Source organism: Ostrea edulis, chromosome 8 (genome assembly GCF_947568905.1).
Source record: "Ostrea edulis chromosome 8, xbOstEdul1.1, whole genome shotgun sequence".
NCBI classification, from domain to species: domain Eukaryota; kingdom Metazoa; phylum Mollusca; class Bivalvia; order Ostreida; family Ostreidae; genus Ostrea; species Ostrea edulis.
In genome coordinates, this window is record NC_079171.1 from 51208728 (window position 1) to 51235947 (window position 27220).

At 36.4% G+C, this 27220-nt stretch overlaps 2 protein-coding genes across 2 annotated transcripts; one reads left to right on the forward strand and one right to left on the reverse strand.

The window, feature by feature from the left end:
* The first annotated feature begins 8548 nt into the window (after nt 1-8548).
* LOC130049735 (uncharacterized) lies at nt 8549-9166 on the forward strand. Its single transcript, XM_056147688.1, has one exon. It carries the CDS (start codon nt 8549-8551, stop codon nt 9164-9166), a length of 618 nt encoding a protein of 205 aa, XP_056003663.1.
* Nucleotides 9167-9534: 368 nt separating this feature from the next.
* On the reverse strand, nt 9535-12724 carry LOC125661434 (uncharacterized). Its single transcript, XM_056147689.1, has 9 exons — nt 12185-12724; nt 11995-12092; nt 11789-11914; nt 10868-10898; nt 10731-10835; nt 10488-10600; nt 10225-10364; nt 9866-10081; nt 9535-9783 (listed from the first exon to the last, which is right to left on the reverse strand). Exons 1-9 carry the CDS (start codon nt 12359-12361, stop codon nt 9551-9553), a joined length of 1239 nt encoding a protein of 412 aa, XP_056003664.1. The 5' UTR covers nt 12362-12724; the 3' UTR covers nt 9535-9550.
* Between the last annotated feature and the right edge of the window lie 14496 nt (nt 12725-27220).

Below are 27220 nucleotides of genomic sequence, written 5' to 3' on the forward strand. Positions count from 1 at the left end.
CTGAAGAACTTTTGTTCTACATGTCTTGTAAAAAGTTTCTCGAGAAAAAAGTTATTAATGTTATTAATTGTGGTACAAATTCGACTGCTCAGGCGAGCCATGACGCCCTGAGGCCTATTGTTTTATATCATTAGATAGATCTTGCAAAACTGAACAACTTTTATTCTACATGTCTTATCAAAACTTTCGTGAGAAAAAAGTTAATCATTGTAACAGAAATTCAATGGTTCAGGCGAGCCATGAGGCCTATGGGCCCATTTCTTGACATGACACGAAAGATCTCAATAAACTGTATAACTTTTGTTATATATGTCTAAGCAAAATATTTACGAGTAAAAAGTTATGATTTAAAACGTGGAAAAAAATGGGACACTTTTTTAAACTCCATTTTCGACCCCTACCGAGCTTCCATACTAGGCACTTCCGGAAAATTTTAAAACCAATGTGCACAACTATAACATGTCGTCTAACATCACTGAAAATTTCAGCACTCTAGCTTTTATCGTTTTTGAGATTTTGGCCGGACAAAATGGTCATCTGAAAATCGATAAAAGGGGGATAACTTCCAACCGGAAGTGAATTTTCAAAAATCCAAAAAAAGATATAAACTTCAGAAAGCAATGCATCAACCCTAAAAATTTGAAGTATATCAATCCAGCCATCTCTGAGAAATCCTCTGCACAAAATCGGTAAGGAAAAAAAAAAAGAATAAAAATAATAATAACTAGATGCGATCTCGTTGCGAGCAACGAGTGGGTCTTCCGTCCAATTTTAGATGTGATGAGATAAGAATTTGACTGAGATTTTCGTTCATAAATAATGATACAAATATATTGTCTAAACGTAGAATTTAGCTTCAGTAATGTTTTACAAATATTAATCATTTAAGTGTTATAAATTAAAGACTCTCTGCCCCTCTCGGGCACTAATTAGAGAGGTCAGCCTTTTTTCGAGAAAAAAGTTAATAATGTTATTTACTGCGATACAAATTCGACTGATCAGGCGAGTCATGTCGCCCGGAGGCCTATCTTTTTTTTTTATATATAATGCTAGATATATCTCGCAAAACTGAACAAATTTTGCTCTACATGTCCTATCAAAATTCTCTTGAGAAAAAAGTTATTGATTGCGACATTTATCAGATTGTTAAGGCGAGTCATAAGGCCCGTGGGCCTTTTTCTAGATGTCTCATTAAAAGTTTCTTGACTAAAATGTTATAGATTGCAACAATAACCCAACTGTTCAGGTGAGCCATGAGACCCGCAGGCCTATTTCTTAACATCGTTAGTTAACGCTTGCGAAACTTTTGTTCTACATGTCTTGTCAAAAGTTTCTCGAGAAAAAAGTTATTAATGTTATTAATTGTGATACAAATTCCACTGTTCAGGCGAGCCATGACGCACGGAGGCCTTTTTTTTTATATCTATAGATAGAACTTGCAAAACTGAACAACTTTTATTCTACATGTTTTATCAAAGTTTCGTGAGGAAAAAGTTAATCATTGTAACAGAAATTCAATGGTTCAGGCGAGCCATGAGACTCATAGGCCCATTTCTGGATACGGCACGGAAGACCTCAATAAACTATACAACTTTTGTTATATATCTCTAAACAAAATATTTACGAGTATAAAGTTATGCGACATTTATCAGACTGTTAAGGCGAGTCATAAGGCCCGTGGGCCTTTTTCTTGATATCGTTTGAAAGATCTTGCAAAACTGAACAACTTTTGTTCCACATGTCTTATCAAAAGATTCTCGAGAAAAAAGTAATTGTGACACTAACAAACTGTTCAGGCGAGCCATGAGGTCCGTTGGCCTTTTTCATGATGTTGTTGGAAAGATCTTGCAAAACTGAACAACTTTTGTTCTAGATGTCTTATTAAAAGTTTCTCGACAAAAATGTTATAGATTGCAACAATAACCCAACTGTTCAGGTGAGCCATGAGACCCGCAGGCCTATTTCTTAACATTGTTAGTTAACGCTTGCGAAACTGAACAACTTTTGTTCTACATGTCTTATCAAAAGTTTCTCCAGAAAAAAGTTATTGATTGTGACACTAATCAAACTCTTCAGGCGAGCTATGAGGCCCGTTGGCCTTTTTCATAATGTTGTTCGAAAGATCTTGCAAATCTCAACAACTTTTGTTATAGATATCTTATTAAAAGTTTCTTGACAAAAATGTTATAGATTGCAACAATAACCCAACTGTTCAGGTGAGCCATGAGACCCGAAGGCCTATTTCTGAACATCGTTAGTTAACGCTTGCGAAACTGAACAACTTTTGTTCTACATGTCTTGTCAAAAGTTTCTCGAGGAAAAAGTTATTAATTTTATTAATTGCGATACAAATTCGACTGTTCAGGCGAGCCATGACGCCCGGAGGCCTATTTTTAGATATCAATAGATAGAACTTGCAAAACTGAACAACTTTTATTCTACATGTCTTATCAAAAGTTTCGTGAGAAAAAAGTTAATCATTGTAACAGAAATTCAATGGTTCAGGCGAGCCATGAGGCCCATGGGCCCATTTCTTGATATGGCACAAAAGATCTCAATAAACTGTACAAGTTTTGTTATATATGTCTAAACAAAATATTTACGAGTAAAAAGTTATCATTCAAAACGTGGAAAAAAATTGGACACTTTTTAAAACTCCATTTTCGACCCCTACCGAGCTTCCGTACTAGGCACTTCCGGAAATTTTGAAAACCCAGGTGCACAACTACAACATGTCGTCTAACATCACTGAAAATTTCAGCACTCTAGCTTTTATCGTTTTTGTCTGGACAAAATGGTCATCTGAAAATCGATAAAAGGGGGATAACTTCCAACCGGAAGTGATTTTTCAAAAATTGAAACGGCGGTACAAACTTCAAATGGCAACGCATCAATCCTGAAAATTTGAAGCAAATCGATCCAGCCATCTCCGAGAAATCTTCTGCACAAAAATCGGTAAGGAGAAAAAAAAAGAATAATAATAATAATAATAAGAAAAGTGAAAAATCAACAATAGAATAATAGAAGGGTCTTCCGCTGAAGACGGAAGACCCTAACTAGTTCTAATTGTAACGGGGACCGTTACAGATGTTCCCCAAACTTCCCCCAATTAAAAAGTGATGTCCTTGTGAATCTATAGGAAAAAAATCATTTTATTTTAGCCTTTAATTACATGTAGTACGTTCAATATGGTCATTTCAGTACCAAGAAATGAAAGAAAGCGTTGCACGTGCATACACGCGCACGCGTGTATGATTCCGAATTTTTGTTGATGTCGTTCAACAGGTATTTGTATCATATACCCACAGTATGAATTTCATAACGTTTCCACCAAATATAAGGAAGTTATAGCGATTTTAAAATCGTCCAATCAGAAATCAGCACACGTGCATGCACGTGCTGAGCAGTAATTCTAACCACAGCAATTTGTAAGGAGTACCAAGATACATCTAAACCCCTAATATGAATAGAATTTGATGAAAAACAAAAACGTTATCGTTCTTTAAAAATTGAACATTTAAAAAACGTTGCACGCGCATGCGCGTGTGCGTTGGCATTTTTTGTTACACCAACATATAGATACACATATTGTCTACATATGCTGTGAATATCATCTCATTCGCTTCATAAATAAGATAGTTACAAACGTTTTAGCATTATCCAATCAAAATGAAGCGCACGTGCATGCGCGTGCAAATTGGTAATTTTGACCATGTAAATCAGTTAAGGGTCTCAATATCTACCTATGATATGAATTTCAAGCCATTTCAATGAACAACAAAAAAGTTAGACTGATTCCAAAGTTAGCGTACAAATTTTGTAATGCGCGTGCACGCGCATGCGTGCGCGTGCTGGCAAAATAACTATTATTTTTCATATGTACAAATGATATACTATCATCCTATTTAGGTTTTATATCGCTTCCTTCAATATTCTGATTTTCCATTTTTTGTACCAAAATTGCAATGCACGTGCGCGCGCGTCCATGCACGTGCAAACAAAATGACTATCACTATGCACATCTACAAACGCTATACTATCATCCTGGAAAGTTTCATATCGATCCCTTTTGTAGTTTCTGAGAACACTACCGGACAAAAAAGTACCGGAGAAAAAGAATAATAATAATAATAACTAGAAACGATCTCGTTGCGAGCAACGAGTAGGTCTTCCGTCCGATATGTTGATGCACTCGGAGTTAAAAAAAAAAGAAAAGACAAATGAGTCCCAATTTAGTTTCCGACTTTAAGACACTTTAGATATAATCAATTTTTCATATCATAAGCTTCTGAAGCAAAGTTGCGGTGAAATTCGTTTGAAATTCGACTCTCCAGGCGAGCCATAAGGCCCGCGGGCCTATTTCTTGATGTCATTTGTTAGCCCTCTATAGACTCAACAACTTTAGTTCTATATGTCTTTACAAAATATTTACCTGTAAAAAGTTATTGAGATCGACCGATATCGACAAAAAATCGACTCTACAGGCGAGCCATTAGGACCATAGGCCTATTTCTTGATATCAATCGATAGATCTCGATAAACTGAACAACTTTTGTTCAATATGTCCTTACAAAATATTTACCAGTTACAAGTTTTTGAAATCGACTGATATCGACAAAAATCGACTCTACAGGCGAGCCATGAGGCCCACAGACCCATTTTTTGATATTGATCGATAGGTTATGACACATTGAACAACTTTTGTTCAATAATGCTTTTCAAAAAATATGTCGTTTTAAAGATATGAGGCGTCAAATATTTACGATTTTGGCCCTTAAAATCTCTAATTACGTAACATATGACCTACTTTTTGATTTGATAAGATCAAGCTCGTTGAGATGAACATTTCCGCTTCTACAACTTATTATAAAATATTAATAGTTTCTGAGATATTCTCAAAAACATTTGGACCCTTCTGAACCCCTAATTTAAAGGGCCAGCCCGTTTTGCTTGATATCGTAAGAAAGGCCTTGTCATTTTAAACATTTTTTGCTCAACAAGTATTTAGAAATTCTTTACCGTTCTCGAGTTATCTCTACAAGAAATATTTAGGGGCCAAACTGTAGCTCCCTAACGGGGCCACAAAGGGAAAAAACGAAATGTACATATTGTTTAGATTATCATTCTGAACAACTTTTGTTCAATAATGCTTTTCAAAATATTTGTCGTTTTCAAGATATGAGGCGTCAATTATTTATGATTTTGGCCCTTAAAATCCCTTATTACGTAACATATGACCTACTTTTTGATTCGATAAGAACAAGCTCGTTTAGATGAACATTTCCGCTTCAATGACTTATTACAAAATATTAATAGTTTCTGAGATATTCTCATAAACCTTTGGACCCTTCTGGGCCCCTAATTTAAAGGGTCAGCCCCTTTTGCTTGATATCGTAAGAAAGGTCATGACATTTCAAACATTTTTTGTTCAACAAGTATTTAGAAATTCGTTACCGTTCTCGAGTTATTTCTAGAAGTAATTTTTAGGGGCCAAACTGTAGCTCCCTAACGGGGTCACATAGGGTAAAAACGAAATATGCATATTGTTCAGATCATCATTCTGAACAACTTTTGTTCTTTATTGCTTTTCAAAATATATGTCGTTTTCGAGATACAAGGGGTAAAAAATTTATGGTTTTGGCCCTTAAAATCCCTTATTACGTAACATATGACCTAAATTTTTATATGAATAGATTTGGATTGTTGAGATGAACATTTTTTGTTCTTTGACTTATACCAAAATATTAACGATTTTTGAGATATTTGATTTAGACTTTGAGCCCTTCCAGATCCCTAATTGAAGGGTCTAGTCCCTAAATCTTGATATTTTCGAAAAGATCTCGTAAATGTGCACAACTTTTGTTCTACATGTCTTAACAAAATATTTGCAAGAAAAAAGATATTGGAGATCAAAGGTCAAAACTCGCCGAAATCGGCGAAAAATTTTGGCATCCATTTTTTCAGGTCCAGGCGAGCCTTTAGGCAAATCGCCTCCGGTAAAATCGAATCCCCCACAAATCTTCGAAAATGTTTACTCTATCTTGTGTAGAAATTTCAAGACTCTAGCTTCAAAACTAACGGAGGAGATGCGTGGACAACAAGGCCCTTCAAAAAGTCACTAAAAGAGAGATAACTCCTGACCGGAAGTGACGTCAAGCACGAAATTTTGCAAGCAAACTCTCGTCACCAAAAGACATCTTTCCTGAAAATTTCGTGAAAATCGATCGAGAAATGGCTGAGAAAAACACGTGTACTACCAAGGAAAATAATAATAATAATAATAAAAATAATAATAATAATGAAGAAGAAGAACGCGAACAATAATAGTAAGGTCTTCCGCAGGAGACGGAAGACCTTAATAAGTAGAGAATGTAAGGACGACATGTCTATGTGGCTAGCTTTTCTAGAGTGTTATAATGGAAAAACAATGTTTTTAGATGAAAACTTTCTGTCTAGCAACACTTTACAATTACATACCGATGCGGCACAGTCAAAGGGGTTTGCAGGAATTTATAAAACGCAATGGTTTAATGGTAGTTTCCCAGAGGACTGGAAGAAATTGAATATCATGACATGTGGGGTAGATTATTTGCTAATCACTCTATTTTGTTCTTCACGGACAATGAAGCCTCAGTGTCAGTGAACAATAGGCAAACAAGTAAAGATTCAGTAGTAGTACAGATGGTCAGATAACTGGTTCTTCAGTGTTTGCATTATAATATCATGTTTAAAGCAAAACATATCCCTGGAAAACACAATAAACTGGCAGATAGTCTTTCTCGGTTGCAGGTTCAAGAGTTTCAGAAGCTGGCACCGCATGCTCAACCAGAACCATCAGTGGTACCAGAAGCTCTGATACCTCAAAACTTTTGGAATACGTTAAGTAACTTACAGAAGCAGCCATAGCACCATCCACTACGGCTACGTATAATAGGGCGAGAAAGTCTCGAATTTACGTAACTTCCGGTTTAGGCACTGGAGATAAACAAAGACGCCACGAGGTTTTTAGGAATGCTGTGTTTCGTTACTGGCTGTAATCACCAGAGTTTGAGAGAAACTTGTAGTTTCTACAGATTTCCTAGAAAAAGTTTGAAGCAGTGGGAGAAATTGTGCAAGTGGGTAACGTAATCATATTGCAGGCGTGTTGTATCCTACGTGGCCTGGAAGAGGGGGGGGGGGGGGTATTATATTGTACATGTATCAACTTTCACTACCATTTTACGTTTCTTTTACTACTTTTAATTCAAACGAAGTGGGGCACTGGGCCGGTAATCGTATTTTATCATTAATATACCCTTGTTAAAAAGGTGGGGGTTCCCACCTCTTACATGTGCTTACAAACTTGTCTCCAACACCTAGGGTACAAGACTGCCAGTCTGATCGACTTGGCTCAGGCACCGTCCCTTGGTACCCTCTGTGTTTGTGACAACATTGTATAATATTGTTTTACTTTACCTCCCATATAGCACACTTATTGTACAGTACATTTGCAATCAATATTGTGATGAGAATTCAATACATGTCAATGTTGAAACCCTTAACATGTGCATGGTACACATGTGTAAATTGTATCATGTAGTTATAATGTTTAATTGTTAATTTGTACATGCCCCCTGAGGGCCCTAGATTGGTGAATAAATAAATAAAATAAAAAATACAAGTGCAATATGCTTTGAAGATTAAAAGCATACTCTACCAGTCTCTAAGCCTAGTGCTTTATGTGTGAACAGAGGATGAATTGTATTTTCTTCTTGAATGTCCACTATATAATAATCCTAGAGGAGAACTTTTGGATAAGATATTTAAAACCTTTCCAAACCTAGTACTGCTTAACAATACTGATCTGTTTACATGGATTATGTCAAAATGAAGATCCTGAGTTTGCTGTTTTATTATGCCAATATTTAATTGTAAATTTCAATACAAAAAAACATCATACATTTACAATATAGTTATGTGTTTCTTGACTTTTATTATTGGATATATAATTGAATTGAAGTGCACATAAATGAGGAATGCTACACCAGAGAAATTTGATATGTACAACAATATCTTAAAATTAAAATCTTTCAAATTTACGTTATTTAGTAAAAAAAAAATATGCAGTTTTAGTCAGCATTAGTAGAAAGCAATCTGAGAATTTTTTGTTAAAACACCCTAGACTCAAATATTGCTGATATCGAATTTTTCATCCATGTTTTTAAAGGAAGTCAGCCATTATGATGATGTAGATTACTACCTTAAACACTATATGAACATTTTATAGCTATAGTTTACCTATTTATTTTAGATGATGATGTACACCTCTTTAAAACCAGAGATATTTAGCATCATAGACACAACATTACAGCGGTTCCCTCTGGTATATGTGGATGGGTGGACTCCAAGTGCTTTTTCGAGGTCGGACCAACTTTTCATGACATTGATGAAACTGAAGCTGAACTGTCCCCTCCTTGACCTTGCCGAACGATTCTGTACCAGCAAAGCCACAGTACATAATATCTTCATTACCCATGTTTTTGCTTTGCATGAAGTGTTTTTTGTAGGCATGATGGAAAACAATATGCCATCTCTTCTGAAATGCAAGTCATCAATGCCATCAAGCTTTGGAGATTTCAGTTGCTGTCGTCTGGTAATTGATGCCACAGAGGTGACGCAGGATGTCCCTGGTCAGGACATGGCAGCTCAATCCCAGACATATAGCTCATACAAAAATCGACACACTGTAAAGGCAGTAACAGGTGTTGCTCCTAATGGAGCAGTTGTGTACGTTAGCAAACTTTATCCTGGCAGTACCTCAAATGTGGCTATAGTGGAACACAGCAACATGTTAGCTAAGTTATCGCCTGGGGACATGATCTTGGCAGATAAAGGTTTTACGATCTATTCACTTCTTCCTCAAGGTGTTCACTTGAATATTCCCCCATTCCTTAAAGATAAGGGACAATACACACCAGCTGAAGTTCAGGTTTGCAGAAAGATAGCTCGTTCAAGAATCCATGTTGAGAGAGTGAATGAGAGGATAAAAATTTTTGAGATTCTTTCACATATTCCCCAGCAATTTCGCCACATTAGCACAAAGATTTTTCAAGTTTGTTCTATGCTTGTAAACTTTCAAGATCCAATGATCGCTGAAATTGCAGATAATTACACTTCCAATCAGTAAATTGATATGGTTGTTTATCTCTTTCAATCTATAGAGAAGAATACTATGTGGTTAACTGGCAGGTAAAATGTGGTGTACATTGTGTTGATATTCATGAATGAAGTACATGTACTGAAATGTAAAGGAATGCACCTCATTTTATTAAATGTGCATAAATGTTCAACCAATCTAGTTGTTTTCTATTTCAATGTCTAATTTCAACAAGTTAAGATAGTAATCTATTTTGCAGTGTGTGTTGTTACTAAAAGAGAGCCATCATGGTTTAATTGCCATAACTTTCGAGCATAGGTCTATTTTGAAACCTTTCACCAGCATTTGGTTATGTTTCAGCAACATGAGTTTATCAATATAAGAGAAGAAGAAAAAACTAAATAAACTGACATTTTACTTCTGAACAATGGGGATTATTTGAGTGAAGTAAAAGTCAATAAGTTTTGCAATGTTCTGGTCCCATGCACTGTCTTGAAGAACCCTAACTATGGCAATGTCCTTGGTGGTCCACACAACAAAGTCACAGGCGGATTTGTTCTGAATATGTAGCTGTCCCTGTACTTGATTGTAATAGATGTGATCTTCCTTTAGCTTGTACATCTGTCTGCCATCATGAACCTGGAAGTCTAGCAATATAAAATTCATATGAGTCAATGAATTTTTTTTCAATTTGCTATAGGAGATAACTAATTCAAGAATATGAAATACCTAAACAGAAGTCTTTGATTGATAAAATGGCCTCAGGAATAGTCATATTCCTGGCACTGAAAGGACATTTAACTTCCAAAATATCTGACATCAATTTCATTGTCTCCAGTATGTCTGTCAGTTGAGCTACTTGATGGTTATATTTATGCGTTGCTGCACGGCGGATAATCCCATCAGGACTTGCCCCTAAAACACCACTTTCATGTAGCCACACCCCTGAAAAGGTTTGGACACAATGTTGTGTATTGACTTATAAAATTGTATACTGAGTCTGTGTATTTTAAGCAAAAATATGAAATAATCTCTTGGTATAATGTAGCATTTACTGTAACATAACTATCATAAAAAGAAAATTATACCTGTTTCTTCAACAACTGCATCACCGTATGAGCAATACTTTGCTTTGGCAACTGACTCATTGTTGATACCCCATAGAATGGCATCTTTTGTTGACAAATCATAAGAGCCCAGAACCTGTTTGAATAATGATGGAGGAAACCTGAAACAATATTACCAAAATGATTTAAATACACATTGAGGTGTAAAACATACTTTAGGATTTATTTTCAACATGATCAATCTGATTCAATATTAAATTTATTAAAGAAGAATGACGTTTTACCTATTTCGTCGGATAGCAGCAAGCACTTTACCAAAGTTGGATGCAGTTAAGCGGTTTTTCCTGACCAAAGCCCAAAGATGGTTGTTCCTCTGCCCAACAGTCAATTGTGCAACCTGAAATTACACGAGTTATTCTAATGTTATTTAAATTTTTTCTACTAAAATATTTTTATCTATTGCCTTTGAACTGACTTCATCAATTTTTTTTTTACCTAAGGATATGACTAACTGTACATGTATCTACCTGCTCTATTTTCTCCCTTTGGATAGCAAGATTTGTCTTCAACCACTGTATCTTGTCTGTAGCACTAGTGTAAGCTTCTCCCAGCAATAAATCTTCTACATAAATCTTCTACATAAGGAATATCCAGTGTAGCGGATGGGGGTTCTTTTGACACTATCCACAGCATAGCTACATGTAAAATTTGTGTTCATGAATGATTTACAATCAATTTATGAATAATTATTCATGAAATTTTAACATCAATAGAGAAATGTGAGTTTTAAACTATATATATATGCTAGAAGATAATGATTTCCAATTTAATACAATGTACAACATGTTTATGTTTTATGCCATTATTGATAAACTTAAGTGATGGAATGTTGCATTACAACAAATAAATCTTCTAGTAGGAAAATAAACCTCAAAACAAACTTTAGAATATGATACATGTTAATAACAATAAAAATGAAAACATGTACCAACTGCACTCAAAGCCCATTGTTGTTAAAGTTTTGATATGATGTAAAATCACACTTTTTTGTTCAGCATAAAACTGAACTACTTAATATCAATAGTCCCTATTATAGGGTAGAAAATCCAGCATTGAGTATTTGTAGGCCCAGTATTCAAATATGAAACAATTGAACATTTTAAAACAAAAACGAAATCACCAAAAAAACAACAACACATTTTCGAGCATAATCTTAAACCTGAAAATCGACCAAGAGCATTAAGTTTATCACACAGGAAAGCAACATCTGTATCATCAACTGGTCTTGATGTAGCCCTAACAGAACAAAGTAATTAGATAGCATATTAAGTCTCTTGAACCCAATACTGTTTAGAACAATGCAAGAAAAATAAATAATTTTAGAATATAAAAATCTATTATATCCATGGGACATCTAAAGTTCACTCCATATAACCGTAATACCAGCATAAAAAGATAAGCAGATGATTTTATCAACAAGTTTATAATGATAAATAGTTCAACTACCCATTTAATTGACACACTATTTCATAAAATATGATACTTTAAGATAATTTGTTTACTTTCTTCATATTCTTAAGAATACCTGTAATTGGCCACTTTTTGTGAAGGTGGAAAAAGCTCATCCATAGTGGTTGTTTTCTTTGGTGGTGCTTTCTTAGGATGCTGGATCCAAGAAGTCCTCACATCCGTCTTGCTAACATTCTTATAGCTAAATAGAATATTATAAAGTTTTATAACTATTCATATATTAAAAAAATCTAAGGCATGCATACTTTCAACATTTCATACCCATATAAAAGGAGAGATGCCTTGTGGTGACATTTATCCTGCCCGTTCACACAATCACATATGCTGTCAGAAACTGTGTGATTATCCCCTAATGTGACCTAAATGAAGGAACAGAATGAATACTTTCTGACAAGTTAAAAAAAATAATTAGTAATATTGAGGTGAAAATTGACACAGAACGTGCACTTACACTGACGTGGTAACTTCTGTCTCTCATACTGGCGTGAACTCTTCCCTGGGCGTAATTAAGTTCGGGATCGAACATAAACTTTAGTACATGGTCTGCTTTTACCGCTAACTCGGACTTTTGATGAAGTTTTTTGGTTCCAGACACGTAATTCAACCAATATAGGATGGAAAATGCCATCCTGTTATCTATTTACCGTTACCACGTGGATTTGTTTATCTCCAGTAGCTAAAATCTCGTTCAATCTCGTCAAATTACGCACTTCCGCTTTCTCGCCCTATAGAGCTTGGAGGACGCTCTTGTCGTTTTGTAGTAAATATGGAATGTCTTGTGAACTACCCCTGAGCACTTCGCTGGTGGCTCTCTTTGTAGCTCATCTTTTCTCCGACTCTTTTTCCCCTAGGTCCATTTCAACATATTTATCAGCCCTTGCTTATGTTCACAAAGTGCTAAATTACCAAGACCCAACGCAAGCATGTTATACAGAAATTAGTTTCAGGGGCATATTGTTTGGGCAATATCTTTGATATACGTTTACCCATCACACCTCATATTTTAAACAATCTGCTTTCGTGTATACCACAAGTCATTCATGAGGAATACAAAAGAAAAATGTTTCGAGCTATGTTCTTATTTGCACTTTCTGCATTTGCACGCATTGGGGAAATAGTAAGTTCAGATGGACATACAGATGATGTCATTCAGCTTTCAGATGTTACTTTCACTCGGGGGGCAGAAAAATTTAATCATGTCAATGTCTGCTTTAGGAAGTTTAAACATAATTCTTCAGGTCAGCCTAAGTACATTTCATTCTCACATGGACCATGCCAAATTTCTGCCATCGATTCCCTTGTTCAGTATTTCAATGTTAAAAAAACAATGGTCAACTTTTCATTTTAAATGGGGGTTTACAGCTGACAAGGAGCAAGACCCTACAAAAATGTTTGCTCTGCTGTGGCTTGGATAGTACACGTTACAAAGGTCAGTTTTAGGATAGGTGCTGCTACGGTGGCTGCACAGAAGCGCAAATTAGATCAGTGGGACGCTGGCATTCAAATGCATTTCAGAAATATATCCGATCAAATAACATACCTAGCAATAAGTAATAGTAAATTTTGTCGAACCCTTGTTTGGCCTAGGATTGTGTATACCTGCTGGGGCCGGTATATGCATTGGTACAATATGACACTTCTATTTAACCATGTTACTTGCTTGGGCCAGTAACTAGTGCAGTTTTCATGTACGGATTAACATTCTTTTACGTGTTACCTGCTGGGGCCGGTAATGCAGTTGAAGTTCATTATATGTATATCATCATACTGTTGAATTATGTTTTGAAGTTATGATCTTTTAAGAGTTAACCTGCTTGAGCTAGTAATATTATTGCAATTAAATTGTATGTACATATCAAAGGTTCGCATGTTATCTGCTGGGGCCGGTAACATTATGTTTCTTAAGATTAGTTTAAAATACATGTACATTTTATATTATATCACAATAGCCAAGATCTTTGGTACAATGTGCTTTTTACCAGATAAGGTTATGGATAGTTTTTATGTTTCTTCTAACTTGTTAATGGATGATGTGCTGGCAATGGATTTGGTGGGGTCGTTTCAAAGACCATGATTGGCATGATCTTTTCAACTTGTGGGTAATGGACCCCACCTCTGCCCATTATTGGATTGTTGTTAAATATTAACAATATAACTTCTTATTTGTTAGTCCCATATACATGTTACCTTGATTATTATTTATTTTCTTGACTTACATGGAATGCCAGTAATAGATATGTATTTTATATGTGTAAATTTTACCCCGGTCTGTCAGTTTTTCTGGAAACATTCAGGGTAATTGTAAATTTAAGTATGTCCATTGTCTAAAGAGAAAGTAAGCTTTTGTATATTTATGTTTTGAATTGCTCGAGTGCAATTTTGTTATTTGTTTTGTATTTGCTTTATTCACATGTGTATTGGATAGTTGCATGTAGTCCTAGGAATATATTTTGGTAGTTATTTTTTCTATTTGTTCCAATTACATGTTTGAATTGTCGATCAAGATTTATTTGATCAATAAATTTCTTTTCAACATACATAGAGTTTTTTGTTGTAAAGTAAGGAGGAGGCATAAATGCAATTTATGTAATAAATGATTTTATGTTGACAACTGTACGTACCATATGATTGTTTACCCATGGTGAACCTCAATTATTTACCAATACAGAACCCCGTATGTTACCCTTTAGCGATACTTCATTTTGATTGGCTAAAAGATAGCGTCCCTTTTGTGAAAGATGATCCTGATAGAAGTATAAGATAACAGAGAATATTTTTATTGCAAAAGTTTTGTTTTCCCACCCTCCTCCCCTTAATGGACCCCACCTTTGCCCATTATTGGATTGTTGTTAAATATTAACAATATAACTTCTTATTTGTTAGTCCCATATACATGTTACCTTGATTATTATTTATTTTCTTGACTTACATGGAATGCCAGTAATAGATATGTATTTTATATGTGTAAATTTTACTTCGGTCTGTCAGTTTTTCTGGAAAATTTCAGGTTAATTGTAAATTTAAGTATATCCATTGTCTAAAGAGAAAGTAAGCTTTTGTATATTTATGTTTTGAATTGCTCGAGTGCAATTTTGTTATTTGTTTTGTATTTGCTTTATTCACATGTGTATTGGATAGTTGCATGTAGTCCTAGGAATATTTTTTGGTAGTTATTTTTTCTATTTGTTCCAATTACATGTTTGAATTGTCGATCAAGATTTATTTGATCAATAAATTTCTTTTCAACATACATAGAGTTTTTGTTGAAAAGTAAGGAAGAGGCATAAATATATGTTACACGTATTTTCCCACCGTTCAACCTTAACAGTCGTTATGAATAATCAGTTTCTACTTTCTGTAAGCTTTCGAGATTACCACTGGTTATGTGCATACACCTATTAATATATGTAATATCAAGTGGTTGTTTAATCACGAAACCTTGCGATGCTTTATTGCAGAATACAGTAATATGTTGTCACATATTTTATCTTTTTCTTATAGTTATTACTAACCTAATTGTTTTCTTTAAATACAGACAGTGTGAGAGTATGCCATGAGTAAAATCCCTCTTCATGCAAAAACCCATTAATATTATTATATGATTCTTCAATCAAGGGGTTCACATTCTGAGAATTTAGTCGTACAAAGTGGATCGTATCTCAGTTTTAATTAAAGAAGAAATCGTAAGTCTACCTAGTTCACACAATGATGAAATATGACATGCTAATTTGTTGAGTCCTAGAACTGTTTTACAATATCTAACATGCACGTTTTCTGACAGATTTTTCTTACAAACCTAGATTACAAAACAACTAGCATTCACATGTATAAGAACCTATGACAGTATGTGTGGTAATTGAAAATATTCAAAATTTTGAAGGTACTATTACACTTATTAAAGTTCACAGAGGATAAAGCAAGGGAAATAGAAAGGTTCACATGGTGACAATCGGACAAAAGGTGGATTTCAGAAAGGCAATGGAGAATAACAGCATCCAGGTTTGGGGTGATCTCTAGAATTACATCCCAAGACAAATTCCAAGTTGCGTCGATCCATTGTATTTCCAAAATCTTTGAATAATCCTGCTGTACAGCATGGGAAAATGTATGAACAGAAGGCAATCAAACAATTTGAAGAAAGGTTTAAAGGAAAAAGCCAAAATTGTGGATTGTTTGTTTCATTAAAGAAACCATTCTTTGGAGCCTCACCTGATGCCTTTATTGGAGAGGATGGGATTGCAGAGGTGAAATGCCCATGTGCTGGTAGACATCAGGAAATCTACCTGGTCCAAAATTAAAATTCTTAAGAGTTTGACAATTGTAAAACATCTCACTAAGAAAATCAAGCTTGCATTGTGATCAGACACAAGGACATGTTCCTTTCAAACAGAAATTTCTGCTTTTTTGTTGTGTATACATTTAAGGATTGATTTGGACAAAAAAAATGACATCGATATGGAGTACATCACTGGCCGTCTTCTTCCAAAGTTTGAATATTTCTATGTTAAACACTTTAGACTATTTCTTGCATCAATATTCAGTGAAAATAAGGTATTCTCTCCATTAACATTTTTAACTTTATAAGTAGGTCATGATTTAATCAAATTTATATCATTATGTATTCATCTAATAAGCAAACATTGCAGAAAAACAAAGATGATGAGGAGAAACAACGAGATGTTAGAGTAATCCTTGTGGAATACACCAAGGGAAAAGTTTACTACTCTACAAGAAATAGGTTTACCCTAACATACTGCCATAAGTACATAGGAGTTATTCAAGAGGACCAGTTTTTGCATCATTCACAAAATCTTTCTTTTAAAAGCAATGAGAAGGATCAGCAGACTTTCAATGAAAGGAAATGTCGAGAAATTGTTTTTATCAAAATTGACATAATCTATTGATGACCACTTGATGGCAGTTAATAACTATATTAACGAAATATAATTTTGTTACAAATTGTATCAATTTGATAAGAAGTTGAGGAAATTGTCAAATTTCGGGTTATTTTCTTTATATTTTTCTTTACTGACAGTTATGTTTGATATTTTTCTATACTGACAGGGTTATATTTAATAATATTCTATAATATACTATTTTTCTATTGGGGCGCAGGCTGAGGAGATGTGTGGTCATGGGGTGTAAGGCCATCTTCACGGGGTCTAGCCCCATGACCAGGCATGTGCTGGAGAGTCTGCCTTCCGGGAATATGTGAACCGGGGTGATTGGTTAATTATATCCGGCAGGTGGCGAGGATCATTTGGGTCCCCTCCAATCTGGGGATTCGGACCCATTCTGTATGAATTTGGGGCAAGGACCCGGGTTCTAGCTGATGGCCTTACCAGGCACTTAAACCAGATACCCATCACTAATGAGGATTTGGCTGAGTTTAGGGACGGCCTCATCGTACACACTCAAATGGACGCGAACCACCGGGAACGTCTGCGAACTCTTTGAGTGATAGCTTGAGAATGCTATTAGTGGGTCCAGTACGTGTTAGGGTACCCGGTACCCCTGTTCATGAGAATTGGGGGATTATTTTACAAGCAAGTTACACTCACAAGTTATCTCAAGGTAGATGCGCAGTGGCATCATAAACGGATGTCGGGGGTCAGCCTAGACCGCATCCACCACTTGGTGGACAGATGGGCCCTTGGAGAGGTAGGCTTATACTATTTCAAGGAGGTTCAGTGGGGGAGCAGCGGTGGGTTCTGGGTCGTTTTTTTTTCGACCGCTGCCACGTCCGTTGTTCTGCACCTGCTGGGGGTGTCACACGTACCTTCTGGGGAGGGAGCCCAGGTGGCACGCTACGAGTATCCTCTCTGAGGCGGACACTGGGTTCCGCTCAATCTCCACTCATTTTACGGGGGCCCCAATTACTTCCACTGGGAGTGTGTCCTGTACTATTGCCTCACCACAAAGGACCATTGCAACTACTCTCCAGGCAGCTACACCTGGTATCTTAAAACTGTTTTAGATTCGTTATCTAGTGCTATTACTGAATGCAAAATACAAATGTATAAATTTTGAATGTGGTAGGTTTATAACAGTTATTACTTCTTTACCTATGTAAATGAAGATATATTTGACTGTATAAGTATTTCTTATAGCTGTTCCTATTATCGAGAGCTGAAAATCAAGTCTACCAAAAGTGGATGTACCATGGATATCCAGAATTTTGTTTTCTACCACAGCAACAGGAAAACCAGTGATTGATCGGTTTTGGTATCATCCACCAACGGCACAGCTTGTTCCAATTAGCAAACCAAGTTAGATAGGTAATTGAAATCCGTAGTTGAACTTTTATCATACAGAGAGATTTTGCTTTAATTAAGGTGGCTCAGTGCACCCTTGAATAATTTCTCAAATGAGTACAAATTGATATAATCATTAAAGATAGGATAATATATAATAAGCATATATGCCAAAAGGCAGAAAATATGCAATTTTGGATAAAAAGATGAATTTCAAATATATATATATTCAATTATTCTATATGTTTTCTAAAAATTTAAATCACAATTACTCTGTTTTTGTTTTTTTAAAATTAAATCACTGGTACTTTAGTCATCGTTTATTCTTGTGGATGCCTAACCGGATCTTCAAAATGAAGCTCATCTGCCCAAATTGCAATGTGATAGAGCTAACAAGACAGGGTCCATACAGATCAACCCGTATGGTGTAGGACATACTGGCTGGAGAGTGGTTGTACTGCAGCAAATGCAAGAAGAACTAGATCAGTTGGAACGACAGTATCCTGAATCAGCTAGATCCAGGAACACGATCCAAGTTCCCAATTCAGATATCGTACAAAACTGCCTGTGACATATTCCGTTTACACCAACGTGGTCTTGGTAAGATATCGGTTACTCCTATTTCATGTAAAAATAAATTTTGATAAAATTATCCATACATAGTGAATCCTATGGGGATCACGGATTGGTTATGTAGGTAAACACGATTTATTTTGTTGATTTTAAATTGGAGATCATATCATTTTTGTCAAGTCAGTTTTTTGTTAAAGCTTATGTTAGTACTTATAAATCTTCATATTTACAATATTATTCCTCTTATAATACTCATGGCATATGGCAGGAGTACAGGTAATTTTTTCTTTTTTTATAAAAAAAAAATAGCCCAAGCCAACTACAAAAGAAAATCACTGAACTCCACAATACTTCTTGGACGGCAAAGCAGCTGCAGTATTTGTCGGACTACAAGGGTTATGGTAGAGCCTGTGAAAATCGGTTGGTTGCGCCAGTACACTTCGATGAAGCCATCTCCACGAGAAAACTGTGAAAGCAATATCAATTCGGAGGCAGACCAGATCATATCATTGTGGAAAGCATTAGCTGGGGTGGACAGATCGCCCACTAAGTTTAGGGACCGGTACAAACCTCAGCTAATTAAAAGGTCACTTCAAAGCTCTTAAGCAGACAGGGACAGAATTGCTGCCTGGGGTACAAAGTGCGAAACGGTATATTACCCATTATTCTAAAACTTGAAATTTCTAATCTTACTTGTACATAACTCATCTACATCACATTGGTTGAATGTGATGTTATATTGTTTAGTTTAGATGCAGTTTCATTTCATTCTCTTTCCATTATTTAGAAAAGTAAAGTTCTTTTTTTAAAATTCAGTTATGTCCTTGCTCCTCACCTTGGCCTGACAGCAATAGATACCAAGAGGCCCTAATTTCGAAGCTCTGTATGAGGTATTCATCCTCAATATCCAAGGATGGTAGACGTCAGGGCAGATGGAACTTGGTTATAACAGCGTACAACACCATCAGGGAGACGAAACTGCAGCTGTCTGATATCAGCCATCGAACGCCGACTGCTTGGTAAACTAACAATTCTTGTAGAATATTTCCATTTAATATAAAATTGCCACTATAAAAGACAGATGGATTGCTTGCTCAATCAATGACTTATGGCACTTCAAAGCTCTTAAGCACGAGTCTGTAAAATCAAGAGTCTACAACACTGGTAATTTTGAATGGTTCATATTACAATTTCAGCAGTATTCTGCATTTTATTAAAGTTATACCATTATTAACATTTAGGGTTCAGTGCCAGAGGAAAGAGACGTGAAAGGGAGACATTGGAGCAGGGGCCCCTGCTGTTACCGTCCGCACCTGCAGTTGCACAGGAACCACTTGATCCACCTCTGACAAAAACCAGAATCCCTTCCATCAGGTTCGGCTGTCATGCAATATGTAATCCACGAAAATACATCAGGACAAAGAAAAAAGGCACGGAGACAGATATTCCTGTGCTTTTGGATCCTGTTCACGTCCCAATTCTACCGACACCACTCACTAACCAGCCACTTCAAATTCAACACGGTTCACCACAGTTTCTTCTACAGCATCAATACAGACGTTGGATACACCATCAACTCCACCAATCAACATGTGGCAGAGATGGCAGGAGAGTGTAAAAGGAAATATGTTAAAAGGCTGATGTTAAATTGTGTTTGAAGTGTGGACAGGAAAATTATTCACCATCCACAATATTACGGCCACATCTATTGTTCGACAACAGCTGGGATTCTGCATCAGGAATGGGTAACTGACTTAAAGAGTAAAGGAAGGACAGAGGACATTACCTTGAACTTTCTCTCCTTCCCAATACATAGGTTTCGATCACGAGACTTTACTCGTCCTCGATACTGACCGGCGGCCATATCGGAGGTAACGCTATCGTATGTTTACAAACTACAATCCGATTAAATTTGTCAAGATTTAAATGCTTTATTATTGTCGATAAGATTGATAAACTTCCGTTGACATACCAGGACACTTTAGATATCACCTCGAGGCAGAGATACGATGAAAAAATAGGATTAATCTTGAAACAAGATCCATATATATTGGAAAAGTAAAAATGGACACAGGACGTTGAGAAATGGGCAAGTGTCACTTATCCTGACATTGTCAATTATTTATTGTTTACCACAAGTGCTTATACAATGGATGAATTAAAGTAATATAAAGGACAAGAGGTACTGTGAGTCCATATGTATGATATGGCGAATGTAGGTGGAAAGGATAACGCTTTAGAGCCCGGAAACCATATTGCTACTTTGATGTCCAGTGTGCGTGACCTTTGACCTTTTGACCCCAAAATCGATAGGGAATATTTTCATCACATGGGTAGTCCATATGTATGATATGGTGACTGTAGGTGGAAAGCGGAAACCATATTGCTACTTTGATGTCCAGTGCGCGTGACCTTTAACCTTTTGACCCCAAAATCGATAGGGAATATTTTCATCACATGGGTAGTCCATATGTATGATATGGTGACTGTAGGTGGAAAGGATAACGATAACGCTTTAGAGCCTAGAAACCATATTGCTACTTCGATGTCCAGTGCGCATGACCTTTGACCTTAAAATCAATAGGGAACATCTTCATCCCATGGGTACTCCATATGTATGATATGGTGGCTGTAGGTGGAAAGGATAACGCTTTAGAGCCTAGAAACCATATTGCTACTTTGATGTCCAGTGTGCGTGACCTTTGACCCCAAAATCAATAGGGAACATCTTCATCCCATGGGTAGTCCATATGTATGATATGGTGACTGTAGGTGGAAAGTATAACGCTTTAGAGCCCGGAAACCATATTGCTACTTCGATGTCCAGTGCGCTTGACCTTTGAACCCCAAAATCGATAGGGAACATCTTCATCCCATGGGTAGTCCATATGTATGATATGGTGACTGTAGGTGGAAAGGATAACGCTTTAGAGCCCGGAAACCATATTGCTACTTCGATGTCCAGTGCGCTTGACCTTTGGACCCCAAAATCGATAGGGAACATCTTCATCCCATGGGTAGTCCATATATATGATATGGTGACGGTAGGTGGAAAGGATAATGCTTTAGAGTCCGGAAACCATTGCGTCTACAGACGGACGGACGGACAACCCGATTCCAGTATACCCCCCCCACAACTTGTTGCCGGGGGGGGGGGGGGGGTATAACTAGAGGCATATATTCAATTCGTAAGTGGCTGGGTTAGAGATGTCAAAGTGTGTGAAATATCTGGTATGTGTGTACACACTGCAAGGATAAGTTGTATTAAATAATTATTTATTGAATCAAATCAATAAAAAAACAAAACTCAAAAGTAACTATTATGCAGCTTTTTACAGTTACATACTGACATGAACATACACGCATTCATATGTCGATTTTTAATATATCCCTGTGAGCTCGAAATAAAGGACACCACAGAGTCGTCCACTTCTGCTTCATACTTAGATATTTTATTGAAAGTAGACATTAACGGCAAACTGACAACTCAACTGTATGACAAACGGGATGATTTCAGCTTCTCCATCGTCAACTTCCCACATTTATGTAGCAATATTCCATTATCACCTGCATATGGTGTTTATATATCTCAACTGATTCGATATGCAAGAGCTTGTTCTGGGTATAGTCAGTTTTTAAATAGAGGGAAGCTACTGACAAACAAGTTGATGGTACAGGGATTTCAACAGTCTCGATTGAAGTCAGCATTTCGCAAATTCTATGGTCGTTATAACGATCTAGTTCGTCAATACAACCTCGCATTGGGTCAAATGCTGTCTGACGTGTTTCATACCGATTGTTAAGCCGTTTTTGGCACACTGATTTGACTGCGGATAACTCCGTTTACCTGATCAGGATATGGGGCTCACGGCGGGTGTGACCGGTCAACAGTGGATGATTACTCCTCCTAGGCACCTGATCCCACCTCTGGTGTGTCCAGGGGTCCGTGTTTGCCCAACTATCTATTTTGTATTGCTTGTAGGAGTCATGAGATTGATCACTGTTCGTTATCTTCACCTTGCATGTGTCAATATTGGTACTTATTTTCCTTTTTGTACCTGTACTTTAGGGTTTGTGTCTTTGATACAGAAAATGCTTTAAAATATAAGAAATGGAAATAAAAACGAGACAGAGTGTGTGTGTTCCCTAAAATTCTGTTCTGTCTGTTAAAGAAATGAAATATTTAGTATCAATTTCACATCATAACAGTTGTGTTTACTTTTAGGACCAAAATAATGATGAAAACATGATGAATATTTTCAGTTAGAAATATGAGTAATCTGGATACCCCATTATAAATGTTTTTCAATTTCTATTGTAGGTGGTGCACTCACAAAGACTCAGTGAAACACCTCTCAGTCCATGGGCCATAATACAAAGTGATGGAAATATTTTGGCATCCCATTGCAATTATATGGCAGGATTAGGCGAGTCCTGCACTCGCATAGCAGCTATGCTATTTTCAATAGAGGCAACAGTGAAGATACGAGAGGCTCATACTGTGACAGATTCAAAATCATACTGGTTACCCACTTCTGTTAAAAGGGTAGATTATGCGAAAATTGAAAATATTGACTTTACCTCAGCCAAAACAAAAAAGAAACAGTTAGACCAACAATTGTTAGACCCGTGGCCAAGAAAGTAAACTCATTTTTAAAACCGGTGAAAAAGCCTACAGAAAATGTGATATCTTTGTTCTTGCAACTGTTGAGCTTAACTGAAGCACAGCCTGCAGTTTTGAGTATTAAGCAAGGCTTCCAACAACCATTTATACCTAAAGTTTTAGATAAAAAAAAATTCCCAAAATTTTATCTCAACTTTTCAATGAATCCTTATCAACAGCAAGTTTTGGTGACATTTTGCAAAGATATCGAAGTGGTTGTTACTACAGAGGAAGCAAAAAGTGTAGAAATGGCCACTAAGAACCAGGCTGAAACAAAACTATGGAACCAATTTAGAAGTGGTCGCATAACTGCATCTAGGATGTATGCTGCGTGTCATAGCAGTCCAGCTCAACCATCAGAAAGTTTAATAAAGGCTATATGCAAATCTGAAAGTGCAAAGTTTGTTTCTGCAGCTACATCATGGGGATGTTCGCATGAGAAAGATGCCAGAGAAATTTATTGTGAAGCAATGAACTCACTGCATGAATTTTTTTTGAGGATGCAGGATTAACAATGCATACTGAATACCCATTATTTGGTGCATCACCAGAAGGTCTCTTGCGATTGTTGCGGACAGGGTTTACTGGAAATCAAGTACCCATACTTATAATTATATGCGGGTGTTTTATAGGTAGTCGGGTTCGAATATCATTTGTATTGGTCACGTGGTGAAGGCATATAAATAGGCGAACATGTGTTTGTGCGGCATTCTAAGCACGCTCGCTAGTTCTACGTACAGGTAAATTTTATACACTACAAAAACTCTATGGCTGAAAGTGACCATTGCATGGAAACTCCGGGAGAAGAATTTGGTTTATCTAATGAAGAGGCCGTTTCTTTATTCAGTTCTTCACTGAACAAAGCTTTAGAAAGGCAGAGCAATGTTATTGTGAGCACTATAACGGGCCTTACAGAAAAGTTGACAAAAAGCAACGCGGGGAAAAACGTGCCGCACGTGGAGGAACCAACAGTTTCAGTTAACGGGTCACCAGGATTCGAATTCAAACACGAGGGACACAAGATTCAGTTTAACTTTAATCAAGCAAGATATTCCAAGTTGTCAGAGCTAGGAAAGTTGATTCAGGAGTGTGATTTTCAGAAAGCAGCAGACATCGTAAAAGAGGAACAAGCAGCAATACTTCAAAGAAACAAGATTTTAAAGATTGCAGACCGGCACGGATGGGATACCGTGAGTGAATACCTTGACGACCCCTTAGCGGACGACACCGAAGATGCTACTAAGCTTCGTTACGCTGTTAGTCGTGCTGCTAGGAAACGCTCCTATCGAAGCAAGCCCTACGACAAACGGAGAGGCAATTTCGCGCCAAATGACTTTTTTGTTCTACGTGGCGAGAGTTAAAAACTATCTGTATTCTTATTGAGAGTTTACACAGTTATCTATCAGGGAAACTTGTGAAAGTATATACAGAATAGATCATATGGATGATCAACAAGGTTCCATGAACCACATGGCATATCTTGCATGGCACCATGTGCATAATGAATTCTAGAGCAGTATTTTGAGCACCATGTGCATATACCTTATGAGCTACATATGAAATTGTAAACAAAGCACCATGTGCGTTTTCTTGTGTATACTAAGAGAATTTTGAATTGAAACGAAGTGGGATTTTGTGAGCTAAATATGAATTAGAGATAAGGCACCATGTGCGTTTTCAGAAAATCAAATGTAATTGAATGGGGCATGCATGAACTATATCTTAAGTCTCAAGGTGGAAAGTTGTGGGACAACTTTGCATTGATAAAATCTGTCTTTTTTATAGGTACACAATAACATTCTGTCGGAAATCCAGGAAATGAAAAAAGACAGCAGGTTTGCATCGGCAGCATCACACATTCATTACATTCTACGGAAAGGAAAGAGCGACAACTCTAATAGAAAATACGACACTTATTTCCAAAAATTTAAAGGCTGGTGTTCGGCTCACGATGTTTCCTATTTACCCGCAGCAGTGAGTACTGTGGCAGTATTTCTAAGCGGTCTTGTACAGCAATCGGTTTCCGAATCTGTGTTATCAACATATTTCTACAGTATCAAGTGGTATCATGATTGCAATATGTGCTCTAACCCGTGTGATCAAAAAATTCTCCATATGCTCATGGAAGGAGGAAAACGAATTCTTTCGAAACCGATTCAGAAGAAGGATCCAATAACGCCTGAAATTTTAGAGCAGATTATAAGCAAATACGGCAATGATAGTTGTAAAAATGACTTGTCTAATGTGAGAGTTTGTACAATGGTATTGTTGGGTTTTGCGGGATTTTTCAGATTTAACGAACTTTCAAATTTACGTGTTAGAAATATATCTTTTCATGCATTATTTATGTCTGTTCATCTTGAAAGTAGCAAGACAGACGTATATAGACGAGGTAATGATGTTTTAATTGCAAGCACAGGTAAATCAACCTGTCCTGTTTTTTGGTTAAAGCACTATTTACAACTTGCAGGTATTACTGAAAAACCTGACGATTTCATCTTTCGATCTATACGTTTTTACAAGTCATCAAAACGTTATAAGCTTTGTGAGATTAACAAACCCATTTCTTATACTAGAGCACGAGAAATACTACTTAGTGTTTTATCGTCCATTGGTTTGAATTCAAAGTTGTTTGGTTTACACAGTCTACGAAGTGGCGGCGCTACTTCAGCGGCTTCAAGCGGCGTAAGTGACAGGTTGTTAAAAAATTCATGGTCGATGGAAATCGGATTTTTCAAGGGACAACTACATTAAAGATTGTGTGCAAAAGCAACTTCATGTTACCAAAAATTTGAACATATGAAAGGTTTATATATCGTTCACTTTTGTTTATATAATTAATAACAAATGTGTTACTTCCGCCATTAGATTTTTCTCTCTTTGTTTTTCTAAGTGCTAGCGAGCTGCCATCCTACTTATACTATATAGTTTCTTGTTTTTTGGTAATTAGCATCTAATTAATTTATATTCGGACGAACAAAGTGAGGGAGAATATAATTATAATTATATGCGGGTGTTTTATAGGTAGTCGGGTTCGAATATCATTTGTATTGGTCACGTGGTGAAGGCATATAAATAGGCGAACATGTGTTTGTGCGGCATTCTAAGCACGCTCGCTAGTTCTACGTACAGGTAAATTTTACAATATTTCTATGGCGGATAGTAACCATTTATCAGATGACATTAATCTGTGTATATATTGATGTGTATTAACATGAGTAGTTTTGTTTGCGATATATTTCTTAAGGACATTACGAGTGATGAATAAAGTGCTAGCGAGCTGCCATCCTACTTATACTATATAGTTTCTTGTTTTTTGGTAATTAGCATCTAATTAATTTATATTCGGACGAACAAAGTGAGGGAGAATATAATGTGTGCGATCCTTTACTTTAGAAAATTTTACTGGACCCAACTTTTGTTTGGAAGACACTGACAATGGGAAATTACTTAAAAGAAAGCATCCCTATTATTATCAGATGCAGACTCGGATAAAACTGTGTGATGGGGAGTTTTGAGACATAGCATTCTGCAGTAAATTACACACTTCATTTTAAGCACATCCCTACCATGGTAATTTCCTCAGTCATTTCTCGATTTTGTGCGATAATTTTTCATCCTGATTAATTAATTTGAACCTCTATAATATTTCTTTCAATTCGCGGATTATAAAGCGTAAACTGACCCAAACCAGGTTATACTCGTATAACTTTGCCCCAGAATTAAAGTCATTCCTTAAATAATTTCACTCTTGGTATTAGCCAATCACGAAACACCTAGACATTTATACCTCCACTCAATCTTGGGTAAACTGCGTCCGGGTTACGCATACGGGGGTTTGGTACTCTCATTCCATTAACTGTCGCCTCCATGTTTAAAAAGTGTTCTCCAAGCACTGTTGTTGTTAATATCAAAATCCTGTGTTTTTCTTCATATAGTATTATACTCTTAAACGTGTATTTTCAAAATTGTTGCTTTTTCTTTTCTGATTTTTAAA